At 48.0% G+C, this 25344-nt stretch overlaps 1 protein-coding gene and 1 pseudogene across 2 annotated transcripts in view; both read left to right on the forward strand.

The window, feature by feature from the left end:
- The first annotated feature begins 2389 nt into the window (after positions 1 to 2389).
- Positions 2390 to 25344, forward strand: part of DCPS (decapping enzyme, scavenger) — a 37724-nt gene continuing 14769 nt past the window's right edge. For both annotated transcript variants that reach the window (XM_054579441.1, XM_054579442.1), the window contains exons 1-2: positions 2390 to 2625; positions 3827 to 3995. In XM_054579441.1, the coding sequence (XP_054435416.1) occupies positions 2416 to 2625; positions 3827 to 3995 (379 nt within the window). In that variant the 5' untranslated portion in view covers positions 2390 to 2415. The remainder of the gene's footprint in view (positions 2626 to 3826; positions 3996 to 25344) is intronic.
- LOC129075367 (60S ribosomal protein L15-like) lies at positions 10108 to 11117 on the forward strand (annotated as a pseudogene).

Below are 25344 nucleotides of genomic sequence, written 5' to 3' on the forward strand. Positions count from 1 at the left end.
GGTTTTGAGATTCCTCAAGAAGACTGAAGGGGGTTGATGCTTACAGACAGATGAGGGCTTTCCAGTAATAACCTTGTAATACAGCACTGTCTGGCTGAACTTGTGATGATAGAAAATAATCCACATCTGTGCCATTGAATATAGTAGCCTCTATCTATATGTGGCTCTTAAGCACTTGAAACATGGCTGTATGACTGAGGAGCTGAATTTTTAATTTTATTTAATTCTAATTTAAATGTAAATAGCTACAAGTGGCTAGTGGGTATTGGATGGATGGTGCAGAGCCTTCTGATGTTTCCCAAGGAGTTGAACTAAAAACATCGCCAGCTGAAAAGGCCTCTGGGCTGAGCAGTGATCCATAGTGTTGTCGCAAAGGTCCCTTTCACTCTGCTAGCTGGTATTCTAGTAGGTTCTCTGGTGGCTGAGCTTCCTATGAGCTCATCCTTCCCCGGAGCCAGGGCTTAAGACTAGAATTCTGACCTTGTGGATGTTTTAATCAATCATAACTGCATTGGTGAATTTGCCACTTATGAGTAAATTTCTCTACAATTTCATTTCCTATCTCCTTTGCTCACTACATTCTAGTCATAAGGGCCATTCCTGTTTCTAAAAAAATGTCAAGCTCCTTACCGCTTTAGGGTCCTCAGAGTCTGATATCCACTCTGCCTGAATTACGTTTTCCTGGCTGTTTCCTTCTTATCATTCAGGTTTTAGCTCAATGTCACCTCCAGAGAGGCCACCCATGACCACCTTATCTAAAGTCCTCCCTTATGCCCAACTCTGTCCCATTGCCTTGTTTATTCTATAAATAACACATTAATCATTACCTAAAAGTGTCATATTTGTTTACCTCATCTCTATTTGAATATGAACTCTATGAACATAGAGGTGTCTTCTGTCTTACCCAGGACAGAGAGTATTTCTGGCAAATAGAAATGGAGGCCCACAGCGGGTAAGTGACTTCCCCAAAGTTGCATAGCTAGTCAGTGTTTTACAGGCAGTCTTCACGGCTCCCAGTGCAGGGCTCTTTTTGTTAAGACATAGCTACTCCGCTCAAATTCCCTCTCCAGGCACAAGAAAGAAAAGGAAAAAAAAAGAAAAGAAAACATGGATGGAGGGAGGGGACAGAAAGAAAAGAAAAGAAGGAAGGAAAAGAGGAAGAGCGTGCACACCTAGACGTTTTCATAAGACCAGGGCCTCATTGTTTTGAGCAGGTTTTGCTATTGCCATTTTGCCCCAGGACATTTTGTTCTAGTGTTGCACACAGTTTATAAGCTCCAACTGTATATTTCCAGAAGATGAGGGATGTACCCAGGAAATTTGTGGACAAGCAGTAAATGTTTCTGGTTGAAGATAAGTACTCCAGATCCTAAGTTTCCCCTACTAATGCACTTTGCTTCACAAAACAGTTAGCCTTTTATCCAACTCATCACATACAAGTATATTTCTGGTAGAAGTAATCACCCCCAAAGCAAACTGTCACTGACATATATTACACTTCATGATTTACTGATTGAAAATTGCCCCCATCATTCTTTTATCTGAAAAAACAAACTCAAAACCGACACCGGTGAAAATAATAGAATTTTTTACTAAAACTTGCTGTACCAATTCTTGACAAGACTTAGATCTGTCAAATAACACCAAGTAAAATGGGACTAGTCAGAAAAAATGGGCACAAAAGAAACTTACAAAGCAGAAACCATTCATAAAATTTTTATGCCCCCTCCCCCCCAAAAAAGGAGAAACTCTGACAGATGAATCATACTTATGCTGCAAATCACACCTCGGGATCGCATAGCAGACTCACGTGGGCAAAGCAGGCACAGAGGAGGCAGAGCCCCCAGCCCGCAAGAAAAGCAGCAGGTGACGGAAATGGAGTGCTGTCCCTGTTCGCTCACCTTTCTATTCAGCAAGGACTGAATCTGTAAAGAACTGAACGCAATGAAGATTCTGTAAATGGATGAAAAACAGAAATGGTTTAAGCGCTCTCTATAAAAATAAAAATCGACCAAGAAATAAGAGGCTCAACAGATTAGTTTCAGAAGCATTCCTTCCACGTTATCTAATCAGTGTTGGTATAATTTTTGTTAAAATGTCGGTATCCGAATAAGATGTCAAAGCCTTCGGAGTCCGTCCCAGGGGTCTGGGTTGCCCTTGCCAGCGCAGCGCCGCTAGCCTGCCCGTTTAGGGGCTCGCTGTCTTGTTCTCTTCTCTCAGCGCCTGCCTCAACTTCTGCGGGCCAGCATTAAGGGATCAGGGCTGCAACTTCGGTGAAAAACGTTCAGCCGGACAGGTCACAGAGTGGGAGAGGTATCAACCCCCGGGGCACGTCGGGAGTTGTAGTACTTGCCTGGCACGCAGGTGGGCGGGGCGTGTCCGAGATCTGCGCAAGCGCACACTCTCGTGGGCAACATGGCGGACGCGGCGTCTCCGCCGAGCAAAAGGAAGCGCGAGCTAGATGCCGCGGGGGAGGAAGCCTCCGCCACAGAAGACAAGGCAGCCGAGGGGGCTGGCGTTGGGAATGGCACGTCCACCCCTGTCCACTTTCCTTTCTCCGGCTTTAGAGTGAAAAAAGTGCTGAGGGAGTCCGCGCGGGACAAGATCCTGTTCCTACACGGCAAGGTACCACGGGCCGTCCGGGGCGGGGATGCAGGTGTGTGACCAGTTACCGTCGGGAAAGCGGATCTTGTCGCATAACTGGGAGGGGAGAGAGAGAAGCAGTTCTAGAATGCTTCGGGGGCGGAGCGAGTGGAGGAGACATGGTCACCCCTGAAGTTAAGGAAATTTAACAAGCGTAGGGCTCATTCTCTTAATTCCTCCTTCGCTAAAAATTACCGCTAACACTTAATAGGGTGTGTTGCAGATTTTTTTAAACACGTGTTAAATTCTCCAAGTCATTCATCATTTATCCCTTCAATCTGTAAGGGTGCTAGGAACCTGGTAAGTGTTGCTGGACCGTCTTGCTCATCCGTGCCCCTGGGAACGATCAGAGCCTGTAGGAGATGTGATCCTTGCTGTGCGGGACTCCAGCCCTAACAGAGGAAACAGTTTATTAAATGGGTAATTCGATTCCACACACCATGCACTGACAGGCCAGCGCTGGGCTAGGTGCTGGGGATGTAGAGATGAAAGTTACCATCCCCGAGCCTCAGGAGTGCAGAGCACCTTGGGGTAGACAGATGCACACGGCTGGCTCTAATACCACGTGCTCAGCTCTCTAGCAGGGTCTGGGAGAGACTGGGGACCATCCCGCCACTGGTGAGGAGACCCAGCCGCGGGCAGTATTAGGGTTCCCCAGAGCCCCAGCAGGAGCTCTCATTTTGGGAGGGTCAGGGGGGCGACGCTTCTCTCCGTGTCTCTTGTTTCTCAGGAGGTTGTGTCTGGCTCTCTCAGCCCCACCTGTCGTCAGTCTGCAGCACCTGCATAAGAGCTTAGCCAGGAGAACGTTCAAGCTAGGAGTTAGTGGGGATGCCCAGATTCTAGTTTCCTTTCCAGGATTGACTGTTCATGTGACCTCGGGCAAATCACTTAATGTCTCTAGACCTCCGTTTCTTCTTCATCTGCAAAATGTGGAGAATTTAACAGAGGCCTTGGGAGCTTAAAATTGAAGACAGCTGAGAAGCTTTGCATCTTTTAGAAGAAAGATGTGAGCACCGCCACTAGGATTTAGGTTGATGATATCTTTTCCGCCAGGAGAAACATTAGTGCCGTTGGCTAGACTTGCCCAGAGGGAAACTATAGGGAAAGAAATCCCAAATGTTGGGAATCCTGGGGTCCTCGGGAGTCTCTGTTTTCCAGGCCTCACCTGTGTCTCTGCCCACAGGTGAATGAGGCCTCTGGAGACGGAGAGGATGCCATCGTGATCCTGGAGAAGACACCATTTCAGGTGGGTCAGGTGGCCCAGCTCCTGATGGGCAGCCCTGAGCTCCAGTTGCAGTTCTCCAACGATATTTACAGCACCTACCACATGTTTCCTCCACGGCAGCTGAGTGGTGAGCAAGTGGTGGCGGGGTTGCCGCGTGTGGGGAGGGTGGGGTGGTGGGAAATTCGGGACGGGGCGGCTGCTCTGCGTAACTGATTTGCACATTCTAGTGCAGTGGCTCTCAAAGGCAGGTAGAGGGGATTTTGTCCTCCCAGGAGACATTTGGCAGTCTACGAAGACAGGTTTTGGTTGTCAGAACAGGGTGGTGGGGTTGCTGCTGGCACCTGGAGGGTGGAGGCCAGGGATGCTGCTGAATATCCTGTAAAACACAGGATGGACCCCCACAACAACCAATGTCAATAGTGCCGAGGTTGAGAAATCCTGCTCTGGTGTAGTTTTTTTTTGTTTGTTTGTTTTAAGAAAATTATATGACTTTATTGAAGGATATAAAAGAAAACAAAAATAAGCAAAGAGATACCATGTTCATGATAGGACGATGATCCTATAAATATATTAACTCTTTCCCCAGTTACTCTGTAAATTACATGTTATCCCCATTAAAGCCAACCATGGTGGTTTTCCATAGAAACTGACACACTCATCCTAAAATCTAGATTAAAGAGTGAAAGGCCACCAACAGCCAAGAAAATTCTGTGGAAGAAAAATGGGCACAAGCTGGGGCTGGGGGGAATGCTTAGCACCCCAGACTTCTGATTCTAGCCCAGTTGAATATGGGAACTTACTGTATGATGAACCTTTTTTCAAATCAGTGGGTAAAGGATGTCCTAATTAATGCATGGAACTATCAAAGTGGAAAAAAGAAAAGCAGAACCTTATCCTATACCATGATCAAAAGTAAATTTAGGTGAACCAAAGATACTGTGTGAAAAAAATTTAGAAGAAAATTAGGCTTATCTTTATGATCTTAGACTAGAAAATTATTTTTCAAAAACTGAAACACACAAAGCATGAGGGAAAGATTGATAAACATGACATTTAAAACCTTCCATACTAGAAAATATGCTATAAGAAAGGTTAAGAGACAGATAGGGAGAAGATATTTGCAAATCTACAAAAGTAACATATTAGGATATAAAATATTTTTTAAAAAACTCCCTACATATCAGTAAAAAAAAGACAAACAAAAAAATGGGCTAAAAATATATAAAAGCAATTCAAAAGATTTGTCAAAGCTAATCACCGAAATTTTATATTTTTACGTTCAAGGTCACTAGTAATGAAGGAAGGTCCATTGGAATAGTGAGATACCATTTCATGCCCATCACAGGTGCTAAAATTTAAAAGTCTGTAGATTAGGCACTTTTCAAAGAAAGAAGAAACGGATTGTGCAGCACTAGTTGTTTATCCCAGTGACAGGGGGCGGCGCGCCTGGAGGGAGCACTGAGGTCTTGGCCGCTCAGTCCAGGTTGTCCAGGAGGTGGCAGCAGCGGCAGCAGCTGCAGCAGAGGGTGGCCCGGTTGCCGCCAAGGCTGCCTGACATGCTCTGTCGTCCTTCCTTTCCTGTTCCAACACGTGCACTGGTTTTAGGAGGCTCCTGAGATCCGCCTGCCAGGCATACTGTGGGTATCCTTGGCAGGGATACCCCTGATAGGTGGCTAAGGTCCTCCCACAGGAGGGCTAGGCCTCTGGCCCCGTTGGTGGTTGTGGATAAGGTGGGTATGCGCTGTCGGACCGGGGCCCAGATACAATGGAATGTTCCCTTAGTTCATTAGGTACCTGCAGAATGTCCCGGCCCCAGCAAAGGGTCGGGCACCGGTCAGGGCAGGAGGGACAGGACGAGGTGGGACCACACAAATAGCGCTGCACCTGCCTGGAAGTGAGTGAGGAGCCGTGGCCGCTCTGGTGTAGTGTGTTTTGAGGAGCAAGTGTGATTCATGGGATCTACTAACTGAATCGTAATGATTGTCAGCACTTACTAAATCCTTACTGTTGTGCTAGCCACCATTCGAAGTGTTCTACATGTATTGTTGTGTTCTATTCCCCAAATCGCCTTCGTGTGCTAAGCCTTTACAGGTGAGGGAGCGGAGGCTTTGAAAGGTTGAGTAACTTGGCCACCGTCACACAGCCAATAGGCGGCAGAAACACTGAGCTCTTCTGCTAGGTGAGGAGGTGCCCCCCGCACGCTGAGACGGGTGCTGCGGAGGCCCGCTGCTTCCCTAAGGGAGCTCACTTTCCAGTAGGGGAGACGGTGAGTGTGCTTGAGGGGGTGGACTTGAGACGGGCAGGAACTCAGGGGTTAAAAGACAGGGATTTGTTTTTGATTGCAAGTATTTTTAAAAACTTATTAAAAAGGGAAAGAAGAAGAATATTTCATGCTAAAAGCCAGGCGTGATGTGAGCTTTTTTCCTTTAGATGGTTGGATTTCGTAGGCGGCTTTATGGGGGGTGGGAGGGGGACTGCTTGACCTTGCAGGTTCCTTCCAACCAGGAAGTCCTGGGGTCTGCTTTGCAGCATGTATCATTCTGTCTCTTTATTTACCTTCTCTCCTTTCAGAACAGTTTGGCTTTATGGATATCCTGCCACAGCCTTTCTGACAGATTTAGTCTTTCCCACACCCCCAAGAAAGGGCTACTGTTGTCCTTTGGAAATATATGTGAGACAAGCAAAGCCTTCTAAAGCAGCCTGGTCCTCCGCTGAAAGAGAGCCAGCTTGATTGGTTCAGACTGACAGAAATGGACAGCTGTATTTACTTTCCCTGGCAATGACATTTAAGCAAATGTGTTCTTCAACACAGAGTGCAGAAGCGTGACAGAAGGCACTGTAGCCAAACAGCACTGGGGCAGCCTCTGGCGGTAGGCTCCGGGGCTCTTACTCTGCTGCCAGCTCCTGCCCTCGCCTCCCAGCACCCTGTCCGCCCGCCCCACCCTCAGCCAGAATGAAGATTCTCCGCGGAGCAGCTCTGTAGAATTCACAGCCTTTCCTTATTTTATTTTCCAGAACTTGTATGGTTGCTGCACACAAGTAATGCGGGCCCCTCCCAGCCTTTCTGTTTGTTGGGTTTTTCCCCCAGAAATAAGTAGTGAAGGAGCCGTCAGATACCAGCTCCCCACAGGCCCTCTTCCCCATTCAGAGCCCAGTGTCCCTCAGCCTTTCCCCAGTACAACCCTCTCCTGCCTGGATGCCTCAGATGCTAGCTCGTCGTTTCCAGAGCAGCCTTCTTAGCGAAACCGTTAGCCTTCATACAGTGTATTATACTGTTATTTTCCCTACCCACACGAGGCATGGGGATTTGGAAGTCGTAACAGTTTGCTTCAGTTTGCTCTGCTCATCTCTCTCTCCTTGTTTAGCTATACACCTTGCCCCGGAACGATCTTCTAAATCATGGTTTGGCAAACTGTGGAAAGGACCAGAGAGTAAATATTTTAAGCTTTATGAGCCACAAATGGTCTCTGTCACATATTCCTCCTTCTCTCTTTCTTAAATTGATTTTTGGAGAGAGAAACATCAGTCTGTTGATCCACTTACTCCTGCATTCATTGGTTGCTTCTTGTATGTACCCTAATAACGACTGAACCCGCAACTTTGGCGTATTGGGATGGCTCTCAAACCATTGAGCTACCCAGCTAGGACATGCTCTCACTCCCCCCCCCCCTCTTTTTTTAAACAACACCTTTAAAAATGAAAATATCACTCTTAGCTGGGCCAGATTCGACCTTCTGGCCAGTTTGTCAACTCCTGAGTCAGATTTTTCCCACTCAAAAATGTGTTCTGTGGACCAGCACTGTTGATACCACCTGGGAGCTTGTTAGACAGGCAGAATCTCAGGCCCCCCACCCTAGACCTCAGAATCAGAAGCGGCATTTTAGCAAAAGCTCCAGGCAAGCCATGCACACTCAACCTTAAAGGCACTTGTCTCCAGCCTGTGTGCGGGCGATACCCATGCTTATTTCTCTATGCCTGGTCTTTCCAAGAGCTCCAGGGTCATGCTTTAGTAGACCCCTACTGGACATCTCTGTTTGGAAGGCTTGGAAGTACTGCATAGCTACAGTGTGAGACGCGGGTGTGCTCATGTGTTTAAAAGTACTGAGCACATATTAAACAGAAGCCGCCATCGTTTTCCAGTGTGTTGGGCCCTCTGCTGGATACTGGAGCTTCAGAGACGGATGAGACCATCTCTGTCCTCACAGTCCTGTTGTTATGAAAAAGGGGAAGTCAAGTCAGAAGGGTTTAGTCAGTGCCTGGATGCAGAGAACAGAGGTCATTTAAAGTTGGAGCACATCAGAGCCATTTCCGGTCCCCTGCAGCCAGACCCGTATTAGGTGCTCAGTAAATGGCTGTGGAAGCAGAAAGCCTCAAGTGGACCGTCTGTATTTGCTCCTGTGGGCCAAGCACTCCACGGCCACGAGGTGGCAGTATTGCCGCAGTGTTGCTGCGGCTGCCGCCTCTGACTGCGAAACCAGAGCCTTTTCGGTCCTGCCTCCCCCCCCCCCACCTAATTCTCAGAGTCTCTGACCCTTAGCACTGCCCAGAGGGACCTTAAAGCGTGGTTCCTATAGCCTTGGCGCACCGACCGCCCTGCACAGGGGCCCCTTGATTTTTTTGCTTCCTCCTGCAGTTTCTCCAGACCTTGCCAGACTACTTCCCCGGGGGAGCTCCTCCCACCCCCCATTTCTGAGCTGCTCACTCTCCTATTTCTTCTGGTATTTCTCTGGTCATTGGCAGATTTCTTCTTCCATCATGAAGGTTTGCCGTCTTCTCATGTAACTCCAAATCTCAGCTAACCATGAGAGGCTACTCCCCACTCCACTGACGTACTAGAGAATGGGCATCAGACTTAGACATGCTTGGGTCCTGTCCTAGCGCCAGTACTTAGAGCCATGTGACCTGAGGGCAGTGTGCTGTTTGATTTTAGTGTAGTGCAGGGGTTAAAAACAAGCCTCGGGTGAGACGTAGCTGGGCTGGAATCCTGGCTTTGCCATTCACTAGCTGTGAGGAATTTGGGAAGTTTCTGTGTTCCTTTAACAAAGGTGAGGTGCGTGCCACGTGCTGTGCTAGATGCCGTGTGTATTGGCGGTACTTCAGATAGCATCGCTGTCTTCGGAGCCCTGGTGGCAGGCAGGCAGCCAGCCAGGAAACGGGTCTCAAGGGCTGGATGTCCAGGAGGGCCCTCTGTCCTCTGTGGGGATGACACTGAAGCTGAGACCTGAAGGTTGGAAAGGAACCAGCTGTGCAAAGAGCAAAGGCGGGGGGAGGGGGGTGCGCGAGGACAATGTTCTAGGCTGAGGGAATGGCACATGTTCTGGGGGTGGAAAGAGGAATAGAAAGGAGGCCATTGTGTTGGGAGTTTGGAGGGGCAGTTGGTGGCTGTGATGTGTGGCACGGATGAATTTGGGGAAGTAACTACTAAATGGGTGTAGCAACTGAACACTCAGGACAGTTATGGCATGAATAAGAAAGAACACAATTTTATAGCCTCTGCCCATAATTCATTTTACATTGTGACTCAGTACTTGTGAATAAATACACATAGATACAAAGGAAACAAAAGGTTTGCAAAAGAATACTACTCTTACTTTGTAGGATACTCTCTAGTTTTCTAAATTTCAGTCTTTTGTGTTCCCCCTTTTTTAAAAATGCTTGTCTTAACCTTCTAAGTTAATTTCATCACCACTGTCATGAGTTGTGGTGTGTATTTGATCAGTGTTAGTCATTTCTGTTATCGTTTGCCCCTTTAAAATTATAAGAGCCTTAAGTGGAACAATATATATAACATACCAGAAAAATGCCATGCCCTGCCCATGGGCAGGTTTCCTGGCCAGCAGGCAGGGCAGAGCCTGGGTCGCCTGCTCCTGCTGCTTCGGCTCTCACGCTGTCAGCCTCTGGCCTATCAATGGGGCCCTTTCACTGAGATCCCTGTTCCCTCTTACCTGGGAGGAAGGGGGCAGATACTCGGGAGAGGGGTGTGACTCAGAAATCCAGACTGGCTAAAAAGGCCACTTGTTTTCCATTGTAGAGCAGGGGCGTGGAGTCTCAGGTTCAGAGGAGGAGAAGGCATTTGTGTGAGTGAGGCCAGGGCAGGGAGTGGGGGAGTCCTGGGAATCGCGTCATTGGTTGCAGAGAACTACTAGTACTTCAGCTGCAGGCAGGGATTTCCTCCCTGGGCCCTTTGTAGAGGTGAAACTTGGACCTCTGAGTTTAGAGTGAGGACTTGTTTGGGAGGAATATTTTTATTTTATATATGTTATTACATTATTTTATTAATATTTTATTTTATTATTTAATCCTCACCCAAGGATATGTTTATTGATTTTAGAGAGGGAGACATAGACAGAGACATCTCATCGATGTGAGAAACATCCATTTGTTGCCTCCTGTATATGCCGTGACCGGGAATTGAACCTGCAGCCTTTTGGTGCACAGGACTATGCTTCAACCAACAGAGCCACCCGGCCACAGCTGGGAGGAGCATTTTAAAAGACTAACCAGTCCTATAAGAGTTTCTCTGGCAGCCTCGTTCATGACAGAAGAAACTAGAAACAGTGGGAGAAAGGCTCTTCCTTTTTGTCTGGCACAGCTGTCAGGTAAGCCAAGATGGGCGCTTATAAGTACATGCGGGGGCTATGGAGGAAGAAGCAGTCCGATGTGATGGGCTTCCTTCTCAGGGGTGCTGCTGGCAGTACAGCCAGCTCTGTGCTCCACAGGGCCCCTCGCCCCACCAGGCCCGATAAAGCGCGCAGGCTGGGATACAAGGCCAAGCAAGGTTAGGTCCTGTGTCAGATTCGTGTGTGCTGTGGTGGCCGCAGATGCCCTGTTCCTAAGAGCGTGACCTATGGCAGGCCTGTCCATCATGGTGTTCACCAGGTAGCGTTTGCTTGAAGCCGTCAGTCTGTTGCTGAGGAGCAAGCTGGGTGCCATTGTGGGGCTCTGAGAGCCCTGAACTCTTGCTGGGTTGGTGAAGATTCCACGTGCAGATACTTCGAGGCTATCCTCGTTGATCCGTTCCATTAGGCTATCAGAAGGAATCCTGACGCCCAGTGGATCACCTGGTCCACAAGCCCGGGGAGAGGCGAGGGCTGACATAGGCGGGCCTCAAGAGCCATGGCCTTGGGAGGGGCCCCGAGCCCTACCACACTATTGGTGGTTCGCACTGTGCAGATTGGAGAGGGCGCAGTACTCTCCACCTCCTCCGTAACTGCTCATAGAAGTAATGTTTGCAAAATTCTTACCTGCTAAGCAATTTAGGGCAAAAAAAAAAAAAAAAAAAAGGAAACTGGAAACAACCTGGATATGAACTCACAATAGAATAGATAAATCAAGATGTTTTCCTCCCCTGTGCCACTTCCCTACTGCAGTGAAAATGAATGAACTACAAGAAGCAAAACACCAAGTGCACACAGTGTGATTCCAGATAAAGTTGAAAAGCAAGTGAACTAAACAGTGTACTGCTTAGGGTGCGTACATACATACATACATAAGAAATATAGGGAGACAAAAAAGACAAGATTAATACCTTATTCAGCAAGTCTCTGGTGGAGGCAGGGCTGAAAGGATACAGGAATGTTCTGTTTCTTAGGCTGTGTGCTCCATGCATGTGTATTTTTAAATTTTATTTTAGGTCTTTAAACAGTACATATATCTGTATGTGTTCATTGTGATCTGGATGTTACATGTGTATACAAATATGTATATATATACACACACACATTATTTTATATTTACATTATACTCTCCAATTAGAAATTAAGAAAAGTTGGCAGGTCCTTAGAAGAACTATAACTGTATCCCCACTAAATTGTATGACTCTACACTTGTTCTCAGGTTTGGTTTTTAGTCACTGTTGTTGAAAATGAAGTACTTGATTCAGGCCTCCTTCCTCTAGGTGTTGGGCATCAGGAGACTTGTTTCGGCGCGCCGCCTTTCCTCTGCGATGGGGAGTGCTGCGGCCTGAGCCCCGTCTCTCCGGGGACTAGGGAGCTGTGCTGAGTGCGCTCCGGGCTGGTGCCAGCCCTGGCCAGACGGGGCAGTGTGGGAGGTGCTCCAGCAGCTGGATGAGAAGGCCCGGTACCAGGCTCTGCGGCCCCTCCAGCACAGACTGGCACAGGCCTCCTACCCTGTCCCTGTGAGTGTCCTTGACGGCCCTCCTATGGCAGCTCAGCCGAAGGACAAGAGCTCTCTGAAGGGTGACCAGCAGGGAAAGCCTTGCCAAGCAGGTCACTGCCTGAATGCGTGTTGAAGAGCACCGTCGCCATCTGGCATGGGAGACTCCGCAGGTGTGGCCGGTGTGGGACCCCAGGGCAAGCATGGGTTTGCTCTGAGACTCCGTTGCTCTGAATGAATAGTGAGGAATCCAGTAGCTGGCCATCCTGCCTCAGGGGGTGTCTATGTCCTCTGAGATGATGGCATCTCAGGTTTGAGTGGAACCTGGAGGTTCTTTAGTGGCATCTCCCTAGAACTACTCATCAGGATTACTAAGGAGCTTTCTCAAATACAGATCAGACCTACCGAATAAGAGTCTCTGGGCTGGGCTGGGGCGTTCATCCAAGTCACATCATCACATGGTCCAGTAATCAGGTAGCACCAGAGGGCTTCTGTGGGCAAGAGCAGGCTCCAGGACACTCTGCTCCACCCTGGTTAGCTTTCCAGCTTATGCAGCCGTTTCTTAATTCATCAGATTCTGACACTATCAAATCCCCATAGTGGAAATTGAAAAGTTCAGCTTCTTTATATCTCATTTTATTGTGCTCTGCAGATAACTGCATTTTTTACAAATTGAACATAAGACCCGCCCCCAGCAAAAAAGATTACAACTTGCCAAAGGCTCAGATGATGGTTAGCATGTTTTAACAATAAAATATTTTTAACTCTAGTGTGTACCTTGTTTTTAATACATAATGCTATTGCACACTTAACAGACTATAGTATAGTCTGCTTTCACTTTTTGTGTACTGGGAAACCAAAAATTCAGTGACTCACTTCACTGTGATCTGGAACCAGACCTGCAGTATCTCCTAGGTATGCCTGTACTTTTCTGACCCTCCGTCCCTGCTGCTCCCAATTTTTGATGTTTACGTTATTATTTTTAGAATTCTAAAGAATTGCCTTTGGAGTCCTAAACATACTGAAACCTCCTTTAGGTTTTAGCGCTGTATCAGGTGAGACTCTCAGGGCCTCCAGCCCTTCTTCCCACGAACCCTCCTGCCCCTTGCCATCTCCCGCCTTCTCTCTTGGCCCAGCTGTCACGATATGTTCTGCCGCACAACCGGGAGGAAGGCTTGTGTGCTGTACTGGTAAGTTGGCTCCAGGTGGACGACAGTAAACGGTGCTCACCCAGCTGTGGCCGGATCAGTGTGCGCCCCACCCTCAGGCAGGGTGTGAGGGCCCTGGGTCCTGGGTCCTTTGGAACCGTGTCACTTGGGGACATCTGACGCCGAGGTCACAAGGATTCTCTCTTCTCATATCCCAACCATTCTCCCAATGCTGCTTTGTAGTTTTTCATACTGGAGTCACTATTTTATCTGCTTTTACTTTTTCACAGTTTCTACTTGCCTTTTTAAAAAAAAAAAAGCGGTTAAAAGAATTCTGTACCTTTACTGTGTTTTTGAAATTATCCAGTTAACACTTAGTTGAGTCATTCATTACCTGATACCTGCTCCCTCCCTGGAAGCATTTCCTGAACACCGTTGCTGGCTGCCTGGCTGGTGCGGCAGGCGCTCTCTCGCCCGATCACCTGCCTTCACCACCCTCCCGGCTGAGGGCCATGCTCTGGGCTCCATGGCTTTTCTTTCGTGTCTCCCTCTCTTGTTTAGCTGCATTTGTGAGCACTTCTTCAGAAAGAGTGCCCGAGAGGTAAACTCTAAATCCTTTATTATGCTCTCACTTTTGATTGATGGCCTGACTGAATACAAAATTTAAATTTTATTTTTCTTCAAAACATTAAAGACACTGACCTGTTGATTTCACGCATTCATTATTGCTAATAAGATACCTGATGCCAATTTGATTCTCATTTCTTTATAGCTAACTTGGTTTGTGTGTGTGTGTTTTTAATTGCTTTGTTAGTTTCCTTCTCTAGAAGCTTATAGTATATTCTCTTTATCTTCGGTGTACTTAAATTGTGTAAGATGTGTAGGTTGGATTTTTTTTTTTTTCCATTGTGCTGGGTTCTTTTGGACCCTTTCGATTTGAAGTCTTTGTCGTGCTTCCACTTTGTACATTTTTTTCTATATTTTCTTTGATAATTTCCTTTCTTTACTCTTACTGGAAATCCTATGAGTTGCTAGACTTCCTAGGTTGGCCCTCTGTGCTGCTTCTATTCCCACTTTTTCCATCTGTGTCTTTTCTTTCTGTAGTCTGGTAGATTATCTTAACTTTGTCTTCTAGACGTTGTAGTGAAGGTTTTAATTTGGCAATTATAGTTTTAATTTTCTTCCCTCTGGTTTGTTGATTATTACATCCTCGTAGCATCTTGCTCTTGCTTTGCAGGGGCCAAATTGCATTTACTTTCTCTGACATGCTGATGAGAATTGTTTTAAAAATTATCTCCTGACCCTTATGTGATCTCATTTCCTTTGGGCTCTGGTTTTGGTTGTTTATTTTGGTCATTCTTTTCCGGGCTGCTGGTTTTTCCTGAATGTCTGGTGAATGTTTGCTCATTTTTATTGAGAAGAACAAGTCTGATGAGTCCAGTGAACCAGCTTTCTCTTCCTGCCCTCCGTGCCTGCTTACTTAGAGCCCCGGCCCTCTGCCGGGCTCCCCGGCTGGAAGTCACCGCCGCGCAGCGGGGCTGGGCTCGGGGCTGCAGCTGCCTTCAGGGTTGTGTCGTCCCCCCCCCCGCCCCCCGTCCCCACGCCGCCTTCCACTTCCTGACTTCAGGAAATGCATTGCGGTCTCTCATTCTCTGCTGCCTCCCCGTTCTGTTCCCTCCACTGTTACGGGTTCATTCCCTTTCATATTTCATTACTGCCATTGCAGGGGGTTTTGGAAATGATCTGAGAGGCACCATTAAGCAGGAGTTAGTTGGTGGCCTTCCGCGTACGTCTAGATGTGCTGTGTGGGATGGTAGCTTAGACCATAGAGAAGTTACCCCCTGGAGGCCACCCCCGAGAGAGCTGGTGTTGGGGAGCTGAGGCAGACAGACCCCTCACCAGCAGGTACTCCTGCACAGTGGGTGGGATGGCAGTGGACGTGGCCAGAGCTGTAAGATTGTAAAATTTGTGTCCCTTAGACCTAGCATTTCTACTTCCACATATCTGACTGAGACAGTTGCTCATACGGCTGCACAAAGAGGTGCAAGAATATTCATTGCAGCATCATTTGTGATAGGGAAAAAAACAATATCGGGGACCCCTATTGGCAGCAAGGGGTGGGGGGCTGGTTAACAAGGAATGGCACATGCATAGTGTGGGCTACTATGCGATTATTACAGAGGAGAAAGCAGATTTGTTTAGACTGCCATGGGAGGGCTCTGAGGTCACAGGTAACCCAAGAAGGATTATCCCACTCATGCCTTAAAAAAAAGAGAGAGACTTACATAGATATGTTTGTGCTTACATAAACTCATTTAAGAAAAGACTGGAATAATGAACACTCAGCTATTACTGCATTTACCTCAATGAAAAGGGTTGGAATTATTTAAGGATGTATTCATGTGACACTTGGATCGATAGATGGTTTTTAGGATGTTAACCTCCTCATCAAACAAAAGAAACAGATCGAAAGAGTAGCCTGGATGAGGGCCCCTGGCAGCTTCCTTCCCTCGAAGCCTGAATGACCCTCATCATTCAGGGCCTATCAGTTCATCAACAAGTACCGCATACCCCCAAGACACGGGGACACGAGAGTCTGGTGATTTGCACCAACCTACAGAGACACCCCTGTGCCGTGCAAATGAAGAACACTTGGCCATTGGGGCGCACACAGGAGCCGGTGGGTCGGAATGCAGAGCTGGCTGCTCCCTCTCCTGGAGGCACGGTGGCCTCCTGTGATGGGCTGGATTTGGGGATGGGAAGGCGGGAGGTGGAGGGGTGTGCCCAGTGAGGGCGGCGGTGTGGACGGAGCTGCAGAGCAGGCATCTGGCATTAGCGGGGCATTAATAATGGGAGGGGGAAGGTGAGGGAGCCCACAGGAGTCTTTCTTTACTGCTTTGGTGTTACCAGTTGATGCCACCTGAAGATGGCAGGTTTCTGTCTTTTCCGCCCAGATGCTTCAGAGCTCCTGATGCCAGTGAGTCAGGGCTCGCTCCAGGCTTGGAAGGACAGCGGGGTGCCGACCAGCGGAGGGTTCCCAGCCTGCCCGAGCAAAGTTCTCTGCGCAGGATCTGGGCTCTGCCTTTCTCTGCCTCTCTGATTGGCCCCCACGCTCCCTGTGCTGCCACCTCAGCCCAGAGCCCGTGAGTGCTGCCACCTCCTTGCCACCTGAGAGCAGAGGCCCTCCGTGCAGGTCTCCGTTTACACGCGTGGCTTCCATGAGGCCAGGAGAAGCCATTGCACTCAGAGCCTACTTAGAAGTGAATAAATCCTGACTTACTGCATTGTGCCACTGCTCAAGACTCATGTTCCCTCCCTCCTTCCCTCCCTCCTTCCCACACACACAGATGGGGCAAGGTCCCAAGACTCTGTGGCACTCTTAAGGCTCGAGTCAGCGGAAAAGTCAGCTTACTCAGGACCAGTGGGCAAAGGCAGGTTACCCGCAGGGTAGCCAGTTCCGTTTCGTTGCTTGGCTCCGGCAGTGGCTGCCAGCGTGTGGCAGTCCGGTGGCGGTGCCCACTCCGGAGCCATTCTTCACAGTGAGCGCGGACCTGGAAGTCTGGCAGGCCGGGGCTCTGCCCAGGGGGGTGCGTCCTGAGCCCCTGGCCTTCCCCCTCCCGACCACACACATCGCGGCAGTTCCCATGGACGTTGCACCAAGGCTTGCGCCCATGCACCTCTCAGAGTGAATGAAGGAAACACCTTTGACGGGGTGTTTAGAGAGGCCATATGTGGAATTCCTGAGTGTTCAGTCCAACAGCCCTTGCAGTCTGGTCTGCTCGGCCCCGTAATACTTTCTTCCTGAGTGTGGGGAAGCGGGGTTCTTGCAGTCAGCAGCTCCATTATCTCATGAGATACCAGCCCTCGAGCCTCCGGTTAAAATGGGACCTGGGGGAGTGTGCAGGAAGGCCCTTGAGCTCGCTGCGGCAGCACTTCCTGTTCCTAAAGGACCATCTTCTGCGTGGAGCAGCCGAAGCCCGTCCCCATCACCCCAGCTGTCTCCAGGGCTGCACGCAGTTAGCAGGTTTGCCTGTGGGCCATCAGGCCCTGTCACACCCCCTCCTCACTCTTGGGCCTCAGAGACCCGAGGAGAGGGTGGGAAGGGGCCTGTCTGATCCTGGGTCTTGCTAAAACCAGCACGTGCCTCTCCTCCGCCTCTAAGAGCATCTCTGTGCTTTCACTGAGACCGGTAATTAGCGGTGTGAGGTTTGCGGTGAATGGTTGAAGCTTCCCGTAGGATCCTGACCACACCCCTTGGCCCTGTTCTCCTCAGGCTTTGACTCCGCAGCACCCCTGCAGTGGGGGGACATGCAGCGTGCCTCCGCAGCCTGCGACTGGAGCGTGGCCGCCACCTCTCCGGCCTCTGGCCTGTTCTCTCTCGTCACCAGGCACGAGGTGAAGAGTGTCGCCTAGCCAGGGGAGAGCCCTGAGAAGGGGAAAGGAAAGGCAGTCCCTGGAGACCCCCGGCAGCCTCCGCCTTGCAGCCCTCCTGCAGGAGTTCGTTGACGGGGTGCTTTGCCAGCCTGGGTCATCTAGCCTGACTCCTGGGTGGTTCTGCTTGGCTGCTGTGGAGGGGAGAAGGGTGGGCTTCACACTCACATCATGTTTGCTGTTGCTTCTGCCCTGCTTTTCTGGGCCTGCACATCTGGGTCAAATAAGTTGAAACTGGCTCATCATAGTGGAGAGCAAAAGCCACAGACAGAGCCGTGGAAATGACCTCATCATGTGGAAGCCATCAGCAAGGGCTGGAAAGCAGTCTTGTTTGAACATGTGTATGGGAAGGAGAGCAGACTGTCTGTGGTTTGCATTTTCATGTTTCATGTGCAACAGCGTTTTCCTGGGGATTTGGCTAAGCCAGCTTTGGCAGAGAGCAAGACAGGCAGCTGCTCTTTTCCCTGCATAGCCCTGCCTCCCACCTCTGAGAGCAGTTGTGCTTTCGTGTCTGAGCGGAGGACGGGGCGGTTTCATTGATAGGAGAAGGCTTTTGGGAGACCCTCAGGGTCTTGTTGGGCAGGACAGAGCTGTCCTAGCAGGTGCATTCCAGCCTGCTCAGCTGAGCCGCGGAGGAAGGAGCTGTGTGTGCAGGGCGGCTGTTCGTCTGGGATGCGTTGTGTGACCACCCCCACCGCCGGAGCATCCCTGTGGATCCAGAGCTGCAGCCGCCAGCCCCACGCCCCACAGAGGCTGTCACACCAGCACAAGGCCCCAGGCCTCCTTTCTCACCATTCAGCACTGTGCTGTTTGGTGGGGGGTGGGGTGTTCGTACCACACACATAAGCCAAAACAGCCCTTGTCCCCTGTTGTGAGCGGGGTTGTCTTTAGTCCCTGTGTGCTCCCCCAGAGCCTGTCCTAGCCCAGCACCTGGTGGCAGCATACTGTGGGGACACCACTCCTCCAGCAGCCCTCTGGAGCACAGGGAGTGGGCCTCCCCATGCCTGCACTTCCCAGGAGGCCCCGCATCCGGCCCTTGCTGCTGTTGATCTCTGCGCGCTCCAAGTCCTCCCCACCTCCCAGCCTGCGGCCCCAGCCACACTGGCACCTCATCGCCGCCCTTTAGTTTTGCTGACAGTGGTTTGTGTGTCCCCAGAGGGGTCGCAACTCATCATGTTTCTTGAATCTGAGAGGCCTGCTGTTTGGAGAACGGGGCTGCAGTGAGGATGCCTTAGGAAGAGGCCTGAGGGAGGGTGGCCCTGTGGCATCAAGAAAACAATTGCATAGAGGAGCCAGCCTGCCTGGGGTCAAATCTCAGCTCTACTGCTGTGACCTTGGTGAAATTACTTACTCTCTCTGCGGCTCTGTTTTAAGGGGTGGCTTGTTTTTCTATTTATAATATATTTGTTACATAAGTGATATATATTTGTTTTAGAAAATGTAATAAATAACCCCCCCAAAATTAATTAAGATTATTGTACATACACTAGTTCCACTGCCCGGAGATAACTCTCAACATCTTGGAATGTGTCCTGAATTTCAGTTTTTCCTCGTATGTGCTTAAGTGTGTGCAGTTGTGTGTGCACATACTCTTAAAAATAAAGTGGCATCATGTATACTCCGTTCCATAGACTGCGTTGCCAGGGCCTCATATGTGTCAGGAGCTGTTGTAGGCACTGCACACATCGTGGACCAAACAAAGTCTCTGCTCTCAGGTTTGCTTATGTTCAGCTGGAGGAGACAGGCCATGAGTAACAAATAGGTCAAGTGGCAGTAAACAGCCGGGAAGAAATATAAAGCATTATGAGAAAAACAGAAGGACAGGGATATGGGCTTCTGGTTAAAAGGCTCAGTTCAAATGCCCACTGCTTCGTTTAAAACCCTCACTAAAAATGACATTAAAGGAATCTCCGATGCCTATTATTGTAAGGGGTGCACCATCCAGGAGAGGGATAGAGATGGTTGCCCAACGATTGTCAGTTTGGGGAGCTCTGAGAGATCTCTTCTATGAACACAAAAAATATGGCTTTAAGAAGAGGTGATGGGTAGGTGGCCTCTTCCTCCCCTCATCCAGCTGCTGCAGCTGCCAGAAAAGATGCCGCCTACAGCCTACAGAAAGGGAATGGAGCGCGGAACACCGCCCGAATTGCCTCTCAGTACACCGGCATCTTCCCACCTTTCCTCTTCTCTTACCCCGAGAAGGTCGTAGGAATGGAAAAGGATTCATCACAGAGTATTCTGGCAGACTGTATCCGGGAAAAAATGATAGATTAGCTCATGGTTTTTCTTGAATTCAAGAAGCAAGACTGTTTTCCACATTGATAAGTTCTGTCTACACCAGGAGTTTCTAAAACAGAAGTAGTATCATTTCAGTGTTCTTCAGGATTTGACTGGGAAGGTGCCTGTGCTTGTACAGCAGCTCTTCTGGCAGTTGTCTGTGATGAAACCTCAGCGGTGTGGTAAGGAGCGCTCAGAACAATAAATGTGGCATTTAACCTTGATAGCACTTACCAGATAGTGCTGGTTCATGTCATTGTTCTTCTGAGAAAATGGAAACCCTTTCTGTTGCTATTGTATCAATAAAGGAGGTGTTTATTTTCTGGTAGTTGAAAAAAAAAGCTCTTAGTAAAAATGTAGCAGAAATGAAAATTTCAATATAGGGCAGATGAAGTTAAAGAGAACTTCCTTGAAAGTAGAGCAAAAAGATACAGACATGGAAAAGGGGAGAAAATGGAAAACTGAAAGATGAACCTACGATGTTAAATATCCAAATAGGTGTCCCAGAAGGAAAGGGCAGAGGAAATGGAGAAGAAAACGACCAGAGAGATAAGACAGTTTCTCAGGATGGAAGAACACGATTTTTGATATTGAAAGGGCGCGATAATTACCCAGTTCAATGGATGAAAATAAACCCCCTCCAAGACCCATCAGCCCCATCAGGACTTGAGGGCAGCAAGAAAAAGGAGTGGTGACTCCGCAGGACTGGGGCTCGGAATGACCTCAGACTTCTCAGCAGCAGCTTTGCCATCTAGAAGGCCATAGAGCAGCGCTTCAGATTTTGAAGATCACTGCCTCCTGTCCCCGTGTTCTTTAGGCAAACTCTTAATTCACTGCGACAGCAAAGACGTTCTCAGATGTCTCCCTCACACCATATCCCTGGGAGCAACTTGAGTCTGTGCATCAGCGCGGTGGTTCTTGACGTGTGGTCCCCCAATCGGTGGCAGCAGCTGCGCTTGGGCACTTGTTAGAAATGCAGGTGCTCGGGCCCTGCCTCAGACTAGCACAGTAAAGTTTGAGAACCACTGCTTCAGCAGAATAAGGGCATAGAAGTGAAAGAGGAAGAAGGGAGGTACAGGAAGCCGGTACGAGAGAGATGAGGAGGGGACGCCCAGGATGACAGTGCCTGAGTCCCCAGGGCCCAGCTCTTCCCCGGCACCTGCTGGAGCCAATCGGAACCAGGAGGGTACCTTGCTCGTGCACCTAACCAGTTTTAACATCAAGAGGGGACATGTAAACAGGGATGGAGGTGTGGTGATGAATGAGTAATAAGTTTGTAGAAAAGTAAACAAAAAATAACTACATACGCCAAAAATTATGCTGAACGGGAAAAATAGTCACAGAACACCATTCAGTAGTGACCAGCATGTACGTCGTCATCAATAGTGTTAACACTGAATCCTGATTTATCCCAAATTATGATGTGATGGTACTGCGAGGAAGGAGGGGAGAGAGGCTGCACGTGTGTGCGTGTGTGCGTGTGCACTTTTGGTGATGAGCTTGTAAAAAAAAAAAGGCTAAATCCTTATCTTCTGTAATGGGAGGTTAATAAGTAAAAATGAAAAGTAAGGAGGAGCAAGATATAAAAATATTTGTAACTTAGAACTATGTATGTACATAACCAAAGAAATGGGTAGAAGAGTTGGAAGTGGTGTATAGAGAGGAGCAACAGACTTAAAAACAAGCTTCAATTGACTCATTAGGTGCAAATGCACCTTGAATTAAAAATAAAGTTTGAAAATGCATGACAGGTAGGGAGTGACGGAGAAGTCCTCTGAGTATGCAGAGTTCCGCATTACCTGGGGTTCTGCTTTCCATTGTTTGAGTAAGCCACAGTTAAATATTAAATGGGAAATTACAAAGAAAAGCTTAAGTTTTAAATTACACACAGTTCTGTAACATGATGAACTCTTGTGCCCTCCCGCTCAGTCCCACCCAGGATGTGAATTTTCCCTTTGTGCATTGAATCCACACTACAGGCAGTAAAATGAGATCTTATGAGAGAGACTAACCGCACTGTTATAATGTATTATTATTATTGTTGTATATTATCATTGTTCCTATTATTGTTGCTAATCTCTTACTTTGCCTAATTTATAAAGTAAACTTTATCCTAGGTACATACACATAGGAAAAAACATAGCATATATATGGTTCGTCACTATCCGTGGTTTCACGCATCCACTGGGGGTTTTGGAGTGTATCCCCAGAGGAGAAGTGGGGACCACCTGTATTGTGAACATTTTTGAGGGATGGGCTTTGGAGGGATTTGAAACTGTTCCAAGCTGTTTTTTAAAGAATGCCAGCAAGAGGGTGGGAGGAGTGGGGTGTTGCTTCTGTAGCCACGGAAAAGCCTCTGGGTGGGGAGGTGCCAGGTCCCGCGCCCCATCGGGGGACGGCCCCCTGAGGTCCACTTGCTCACCGGGGACTGTCAGGGAGGGCACCAGGCAGGTCTCTGAGTCTCACCTGCTGACCTCCGGGGCTGGCCCTGTGGTGCCTTGGCGGGGGCCCGGCCCTGAGCCAGACGGAGCCATGGGACCAAGGACTCCGTCATGAAACAAGGACATCATAGCTGCCTCACATTGACTGTGAGGAGTGAATGAAGTAGAAACACCTCTAGGACTTGGAGCTGAGTGTCCAGCTCCTCTGTTAGCAGGTAGCGGTGAGGGTCTAGAGGGTACCCATACCTTTTATATTAATTCTGTATTTTGAAAAAAATTTTTGAACCCTACAGAAAAGTTGTAAGAATAGTACAAAGAACTCCCTAATAAAAAAAAATTTACCTTTTGGGTTTTTACTGGGTTATTTTGTTCGCTTAAAAATTTATATTTTTTTAATTAAAATTATTTATTTAATGATTTTGGGGTGGGGAGAGAAACATCGACTAGTTGTTCCACCTGTCTGCGCATTCACCAGTTGCTCCCTGTATGTGCCCGGACAGGGGACTGAACCGCAGCCCTGGTGGATCAGGATGATGCTCCAGCCAACTGAGCTACCTGGCCAGGGCTTTTATATATCTTTTAAATTACAGTTTACATTCAATATTATTTTGTATTAGTTTCAGGTGTACAGTGTAGTGGTTAGGGAATTACATTCTTTACAAAGTGTTCCTCCCACCCCGATATTCGCAGTACCCACCTGGCACCGTACGCAGTTATTGCAGTATTATCAGCTATACTAACTATACTGTACTTAACAGCCCTATGACTATTTTCTAACTAACAATTAGTACTTCTTGACTCTGTCTTCATCTTTTTCACCCAGTCCCTAACCTCCCTCCCCTCTGGCAACCGTCAGTCTGTTCTCTGTATCTGTGACTCCATTTCTGTTTTGGTTGTCTATATTGTTCTTTAGACTCCACATACAAATCATATGGTATTTGTCTTTCTCTGACTGATTTATTGATAGTTCATTAGCATAATACCCTCTAGGTCTATCTGTGTTGTTGCAAATGGCAAGGTTTCATTCTTTTTTATGGCCAGGTAGCATCCCATTGCATACATGCACCGCATCTTTATCTAATGGTCTATCAGTGGACACTTATGTTGCTTCCATAGTTAGGCTATTGTAAATAGTGCTGCAGTGAACATAGGGGTGCGTACAGTTTTTCAAAATAGTGTTTTGTTTCTTTGGATATATACCCAGAAGTGGAATCACTGGGCCATAAGGCAGTTCTGTTTTTAATTTTCCGAGGACCCTCTATTCTGTTTCCCACAGTGGCTGCAGCAGGCTGCATTCCCACAGGGCACAAAGGTTCCCCTTTCTCCACATCCTCATCAGCAGTTGTTTGTTGTTTCATTTATGGTAGCCATTCTGACATCTCATGGTTTTGATATCTCATGGTTTTGATTTGCATTTCTCTGATGATTAGTGACGTTGAATGTCTTTCCGCATGTCTCATGGCCATCTACGTGTCCTCCTTGGAGAAGTGTCTGTTCAGGCCCTTGGCTCATTTGTAAATTGGATTGGTTATTTGGTGTTGAGTTGTATGAGTTTTTTATATAATTCTGAGTGTTAATCCCTTATCAGAGATATCACTGGCAAATATGTCCTCCTATTCAGTGAGTTCTCTTTTGCTTTTGTTGATGGTTTCCTTTGTTGTACAAAAACTTTCTTGTTTGATGTAGTCCATTTGTTTATTTTTTCTTTTGTTTCCCTTGCCTGAGGAGATATATCAGCAAAAACATGGTGAAGAGACATATCTGAGATTGTACTGCCTATGTTTTCTTCACAGAGTGTCATGGTTTCTAGTCTTATAGTTAAGCCTTTAATCCATTTTGGATTTATTTTTGTATATGGTGGAAGAAGGTGGTCTGCTGTCATATTTTTGCATGTATCTGCCCAGTGTTTCTAGTGCAACCTATTGACCGAACGGTCTTCATCGCACCGCGTGCTCTCCCCCGCTCTGTCAGATGTGAATTGCCCGCATCGGCGCCGGCTCATCCCTGGGCCCTCTGCTCCCCCTAATGACTCCGCGTGTGTCGTGCTGGTGCTGAGCGCCCTTCGCCTTTCGTTAGCATTTTACCATGTTTGCTTTTTTTGCTCCACGTATACGTATAATGATAATTTTATTACTTTTATTATTTTTGAAGAGTAAGTTGCAGACATGTAACCTTTCATTGCTAAGCGTTTCAGTGTGTGTCTCCTATGAACCAGAGTAAAATGACCCATTTTAGGGCATTTCTGTACAAAATATAATCTAACATAGCGACCATTAATAAATCTTACCAATTATTTCAATACCTTTTTAGAAGCAAAACTCCTCTGCTCCCGCCGAGGGCAGTGCAGCCCCCAGTGTCCTTGCATCTGGAACCCTCCCTCAGCCTGGCGCTGCCTTTCCCAGCTCGGACACCTGTGAGGAGTTGTAAGGCTGCTTGTTGGCAGAATGTCCCCAGCTTCGGGTTTGCTGATACTTCCTCGTGATTAGATTCAGGTTGTGCACCTTGGCGGGGACACCAGGCCCATCCCTCCTGGGGCACGTGGTGTCAGTTTTTCCATCAGAAGTGATGTTAGCTCCGATCGCTTGCTGTGTTCCCTTTGTATTTAGTAAGTGATCTGTGGGGAGATATTCTGAGACTGTGCATGGGTATTCTGTTCTCAGTGTATTTCCACCCAGTGGTTTGACATTTATTGGGCATTGACTCTTGACCAAACTCCTTGTGAAGTTCACCTGCAGGTCAACACCTTGATTGGCTTTTAGATAGACATCAGAGTTTGCTTTTGGCTGCCATTGAGAAGCCTACATTGATTATTATCAGAGGGGTTTTATTTCATTTGAGACAAAAATGTTTTTCTTGGGTTTAAAGTTGGAAAGGCCAGGCTTATTTACTTATTTGTTCAGTATTTGTTAAGCGCTTACTGTAGGCCAAATGCTACTCCAGGTGCTGGGGCTAAAATAATTTGAAAAATTAGACAAAATAAAATTTTTGTCCTCCAGGAAGGTACATGCTAATGGGGGGATCAGCCTGCACGCTCTCATCAGGCGGTGGTGCGGGAAGGAAGGAG

This window comes from Pteronotus mesoamericanus, unplaced genomic scaffold (genome assembly GCF_021234165.1).
Source record: "Pteronotus mesoamericanus isolate MK-2021 breed Mesoamerican mustached bat unplaced genomic scaffold, CSHL_Meso_final contig_53, whole genome shotgun sequence".
Lineage (NCBI taxonomy): Eukaryota > Metazoa > Chordata > Mammalia > Chiroptera > Mormoopidae > Pteronotus > Pteronotus mesoamericanus.